General features: G+C 32.3%; 1 protein-coding gene across 1 annotated transcript in view; it reads right to left on the bottom strand.

Moving 5' to 3' along the window:
• Positions 1-27: 27 nt before the first annotated feature.
• LOC117112197 (acid-sensing ion channel 4-A-like) overlaps positions 28-6,310 on the bottom strand; it is a gene marked incomplete at its 3' end in the record, with an annotated part of 47,971 nt that continues 41,688 nt past the window's right edge. Inside the window, exons 3-6 of the mRNA XM_033255271.1 lie at positions 3,828-3,926; positions 3,125-3,272; positions 1,745-1,801; positions 28-178 (exon numbers count right to left, since the gene is read on the bottom strand). Coding sequence (XP_033111162.1) covers positions 28-178; positions 1,745-1,801; positions 3,125-3,272; positions 3,828-3,926 — 455 coding nt within the window. The remainder of the gene's footprint in view (positions 179-1,744; positions 1,802-3,124; positions 3,273-3,827; positions 3,927-6,310) is intronic.

Here is a 6,310-nt window from a genome sequence, read left to right as displayed (position 1 = left end):
ATTCTTCGCAGTCTCTTGCTAATTTACCTTGCCTCAGACTCCGATATTCCCATTGGCGTTAGATATAGATTTGTAACGTATGTCGATGGCCAGTACGTTGACGAAACCCTTATATCATACATGTTAGCTGTGCATGCTGTTGGACAGTCACACTGCCAATCCTCGTGAATAAAATCCTCTAGAAATATAAAATTAATTTTAGTCAATCCCTGTAACTCCCAGTGCTGTTTTCCTATCCCAAACCTTGCACTAATTAACTTTTATTAGTGTAAGGTTTACTTAACCTTTTTTTTTTGGCTCGTGAGCAAAATGTCAAAACAAGATAATCTCAGATTACAAACCCTCGTCCTTTATTATAGGGGTGTAATATTACTAACAGTACATACTTATCAGGTGAAGTGTAGCCGAGCAGGAAAGGTGCACTTATTATATGTGAAGTTAATCGACTGTATGTATTATTTTGCATTTATAGAATACACTTTTTAATATGTTATTATTCCAATCTATCCGTCAAACGAGTTACGATATGGTAGGCCTAAGGACTGCTTCCAGAATTTAACACGTGGTCCGTTCGAGTCGGTCCACTGTCGATCCGCTCGAGTCAACCTGGTCTAGCCAAACGAATCGAATGAAAAATGGATAACCTTATAAAATCTGCATCTTAATTCCGCTCAGCATCAAGGAGGACCGAGATACATGTAATATTGCCAATGTGTTAGAATTTAAGGTTATTCGGTTCAGTAAATTTTGAGTTTTGCGACCAGAAGGTCAATAACACCACAGACAGACAGGTGCTATTGCAATACTTTTCGCCTCTCCTTCGGCGAGGGTAATGATCGCACAATGCGACGAATATTCTAGGCTAGTGTATAACACCTGGACTAGGGGAGAAGAAGACTGACACGTGCCCATCGTCGTTTATCGACAAGTGGTAATAGAAAACAATATCCGTAGAACAAGGTAAATTGGATCTCAAAGAATATCTGTTCAAATTTAATTAAAGAAATTCCATGAATCAGTTAACTCTAATAGATTACAGAAAGTGAATAGGAATATTTGAGGCCTATTTAGGGTAGAGATATTTTACAAGCTCAATAAGGATGCCGAACTAAAAGTGGCGATAACTCGGAGAAATTATGTCTGTCAGAATATAATGCCAAGTTATTCAAACACAAATGCATGTTTATGCTTCTTACTGTACTATCAAGGATTAGAACTGCAAGAGGTCCGACTCTCAGGGTTTTGTTGAAACACAATTATTATATATATATATATATAACATGCTACCACAAACTAGAGGGCGCGCAATGAGCACCAAACTTTTCAGTTTAACTGCTGCTAACATACTTTGTACTCACATCTATTGACAATTGAATTGGAATTGTATTGATATAATTAAAATAACAAAACATGATGATGATAATGATGATGATGATGATGACGATGACGACGACGACGACAACGACAACGACGACGACGACGACGACGACAACAACAACAACAACAACAACAATAATAATAATAATAATAATAATAATAATAATGTAAACAATAATAATAAAAAAATAATAGTATTAATAATAATAATAATGTAAACAATAATAATAATAATAATAATAATAATAATAATAATAATAATAATAATACTTTGAGTTGCTATTTAATTACTGTATAATACATACAAACTCTAGATAACTCTGCCCATGTAAACAATTTTATACAATACATTAAGATACATGCTTACTTGAAGCGTTATTAATACAAGTTATTGATTCGTATGGGCTACATCTTCGCACGTCCCCTGCAAAAGAATAAGATGATATAAAGAATAATAAAAATATATAATAATAATATTAAGCTAGATACAAATTAAAGTGGTTTTATTAACGCCAAAATAATAAAAACCTAATAAAATGTTAGTGATGTATTTAATAATTGGTCAATAATTAATTAATTAGTTGATTGAGTGTTCAATTGATTGGTTGTTTTACTGACAGAGTTATCAATTGCATAATTTATTAATAGATGATTGATTGGTTAATTGATTCATTCATTGGTTGATTTGATTGTTGATTTATGATTCAGTTAATTATTTTTGTTATTTTTTGTTAACTTAAATGGTGCTAAATCAACAATGACTAGTTTCCACTTATTGAGACACTAACCGATAAGGGTAGTTTTTAAATTATGAATTACATCTAGGCCTATCTAGCCAACCAAACAATCGCTCGTATGTACCGAACTTAATTGGTGCCTCTCCATCTTTCCATATCACGATCCGCACACATCCGGATGATTAACATGTAGGGTGCCACCAGGACTTGCTTGACGGCACCCTATATATGTTTCCGAAGAGAAGGGGGAGGGGCAATGAGAGCAAAATGGGCGTGGGCGGCAGGCGCTCAAAAACGTAGCTTTGAGCATCTTCACGTAACCATCCATCAACAGAATAAATTAATAGTAAATAATCTAAAAATGTGTAAATTAACTAAAATGTGTACGAGCTACTAACTACAGGATCTCTATTATAATGGCTAGATTGATCATTGGCATTTTACGGACAGCAAAAAATTTAGCCATCAAAGTGATATACCAGTTGTCAACATTTGTTTAAATTAGTGTAAAAATAACGATTCTGCAATTAAATATTAATTTTAAAAAATGTTATGAAAAGTTTTTTTCTACATCCTCAACCTCAACGCTTAAAATTTTATGATGTTTCCACATCCTCAACAACAACGCGCATATGTTTGCAGAAAAGCGCAAGCGATGTCGTGCTGTTAGTAATTAATGTCTCACCTAACAACACGACATCGTTAAAAAAAAATTGCAATTTGTTTGCAAATTTCAAACTGTGCAATATTTCCATGCACTAGTTTGTAAACTGTGCAAGGCTCACTATGCACGACATAATTATAATTATACAATGGTTATTCATGATAGCAGATCGCCGCTCCCTCATTCGACTCTGCCTAATCTATAACAAGAAAAAATCGGCCCACCAGCAGTTCTAGGGTGATCGGGATACTTTGGTTGGCCCTGGTCTCTCCACTTTTCAGATTGTGTATTTTACCTTTATCAGACAAAAAAAAAAATAATGAAATGAAATGAAAATTTGTTATACCAGGCATTCGGTAATCTCGACATCCGCATTTTTCAATAACGTAATCAACGTAACACTCATAGTTGCAGGCCTGCACAGAGTAATATTGTGCGTATTTCAAAGGCTGTTTTCTACAATTTGATTTGTATGGGTGCTCGAGATTCTCCACCTTAAAATTAAAAAAAAAATGATGTGCTTACTAAAATTTGTTCACTTCAATATTATGTTTTACTCAAACTTTTATCGTGGAATAATGTTTGTATAGAAGTTGATTTCAAACAATTGATGACCTCTTTCAAAATATATAGTTTTTGTAAACACTTCAGACTGGTTCGAAAAAAAAATACGCCATTTTATTAGGCTAGTAGCGTAACTCCTGTTTTATTTAATTTTTAATTATTTTTTTTTGCCTAGCCTCTTTCCATCTGTACAATAATTGTTATTTTGACAGCATACGGAATTGTGTTAAACAACTAACAGGCCCATATACATTTTCTACTTGACATGAAGGTTTCCGTAGGCCTACTATGAGAATTATATTCTGTAAATCTCCGTTAACCTCTAATTAATCGGGAAATCCTATTGCAATCTGAGAACTGTTGATTCCCTGTGCCCTTGGGAAAAGTTAATAATTGTTATCGTTTTGTTTATGTAGATTTACATCTGAATTTCATGTCAAACTTAAAGATATCTGTGAAATTCCCGACCCATTAGATATATTTACCTTTGTATTTCTCATTCCAACGTGTGATTCGAAACCTGGCGAGACGGAAAATCCGAGAGATTTTACTAGTGGTAGCTGACCTTGTTGGTGAACCAAAATCTAATAATAGTAAAAAAAAAACATGCCAGTAATGATGTATGTTATTTCTGCAATGTATTCAGTTATAATTTACACTCAGTTTTATAAAATTCAATTTTAAAATAATAATTATTTTTTTATGTAGGTTTTGATTTATGTCGTGATGAAAATTGTTATTATTTATTTGACGATACTATAGTACATTTTTACATTGTATAATATTGTGTTTCAATATATTACATTGTATTTAAGATATAATGCACTATATTGATTTTTCGTCTATCCTCTTTTCTTATGTGTTTGCACTGGAGTTATCTGGGAGGCACTTATGGTCAATTTCCTTAATTAGATCTTTTGAACTTTGTCTAAGCAGAGATAATTTGAAAATATGAGATATATGCATATTGAAACATAACGTAATTATACATGTTTTGACTATTCATAAAATGAATCAACTTCTAATTTAACGCAAATTGTGTTTCCTAAACCGTTTTAAACATTCTACTGTTATGTTAACCACAACATTTCCCTAAACTACAAGAATGATTTTCGCCCTCCACTTATAACATTACACAAGGTAGACAAACTACAATGCACGATTCTCTGCAAGGTTGAGAATTCACATCACCGTAGCTATTCGCCCCCCCCCCCCATGGCAAAAGGGCATAACTGACATTTTTGGCGAAAATGAGTTATATAGCCTAGTGGGGTCAGTACATCATGTTACACATATTGACAAAAAAAAAATTGTAAAAAAGTGTCCCCCGGGCTAGATAGGGGCATGGCAAAAGGGCATAACTACACAATTTTCAGTAAATTCACAAGGCAAAAGGGCATAACTGCAAAGATAGGCTGTGATACGCTGAAGTGTGGCATTCTTTCAACAGCCAACCAATCAGAAGAGAGCTTTCTCCCTGGTTACAATGAAGGTTGCATGTTAAGTTTCATTATATTTATTATTCTTACTGTTTGTGTACTCATAATTTGTAAATAGAAATTGGCTAAATAGTATGATTCTTGACAGTAGCATATGTCTAGTTAATGTTAGGCAAACATGATAATTTATGCTATATAATCTTGTCTTACTTTGAATGGCAACAGTTTAATACTATGGAAATAAACTATGGGAAAATAGTAACTGTTTAATAAAAAATAATTAATCATGGCAGAATAACAATTCACATTTTAACTAGAAATAACAGTGGCAAAATAGGGACAACTAAAACGATTATTTAGCAGATAACTATGGCAAAGAGGCACAACTACAACATTTATTTATAGCAAATGGCATGACAAAAAGGTATAAATGCACAGTTTACTCGAATCAACTGTGTTCACTAACCAAAAATAAACACCTTACTTTTCATCTAAATCTAAATATATAATACATTTTCTAAATATTATTTTTGTTAGAATATTAAAAAAACCAATAATATTCATAATAATTTTATTATTACTTGAATTTGGATCATAGAGAAGAATTGCTAATAAAAATAATAATAATAATAATGGGCCTAATTTATATTGTAATTACATGACTTAAAATATATATTTATTATTTTACTTTGTAAATAAAATTTTAAAAATTATTGTAATTCTTGTTTAACCTACACATAGAAACAGTCACATTCAAACTAAACAGCAGTTCTATTTCATATACGCATACGCATGCATCCTTCACGCAGTGACGTAACGCCTATGCGCTCTTGTGTGGGGTCCATAAGGCCCCCTACCCACAGGGTCCTCGATCTAACACCTTGAGCCAAAAAGGCTTTGTTGATAGATACATAACAGCATACTAATGTTAATTCATTTTCTTGTTTGTATACTTGGTTAACCTATACATGGGTTTTTAATCGTTTGTAATTTTAGTATTTATTGTTTATGCGTTTCTTTGGTATTATTGTACATTTATTTGATAGTTTATACACGAATAACATATGAAATTATATAGTGAATGTTATTTTAATAATAATCTGACTTAAACTTGCATTGAAAGGAACTAGACTGTGTACTTATATCCTTTTGCCAAAGTTTGTCAACATGTCTTAAATCAGAAAACCCACAGCAAAAGTGCATAACTGACATTTTGAGCACAAAAATCAATTTATAGAAAAAATGTGTGCTACACTGTAAGAAACATTATTTGTCTATTTGAATACCTTAACCATAAAATCAAATACTAAAACACATTTTAGGGCTAAATGAAGTACACGTTTTGCTTAATATCTCCAAAACAACAAATTGTCAGTTAAGCCCTTTTGTCATGGGAGGGCAGTTTACCCCTGCAGTCGTAGTTTGAATCTATCTGACGTCGAGTTGGTGTTCATGTTAATTTTTTTAACTTCGTAATTTTCTTTTGGATGATTTTTTTATCATGTATTTTTTACTTTACATTTTTTTTT

The sequence above is a fragment of the Anneissia japonica genome, unplaced genomic scaffold (assembly GCF_011630105.1).
Source record: "Anneissia japonica isolate Jap-2015-1 unplaced genomic scaffold, ASM1163010v1 scaffold287788_len41727_cov126, whole genome shotgun sequence".
Classification (NCBI taxonomy): Eukaryota; Metazoa; Echinodermata; class Crinoidea; order Comatulida; family Comatulidae; genus Anneissia; species Anneissia japonica.
Note: the sequence above shows the minus strand (reverse complement) of the source record. Positions and strands in the feature narration are given on the sequence as shown.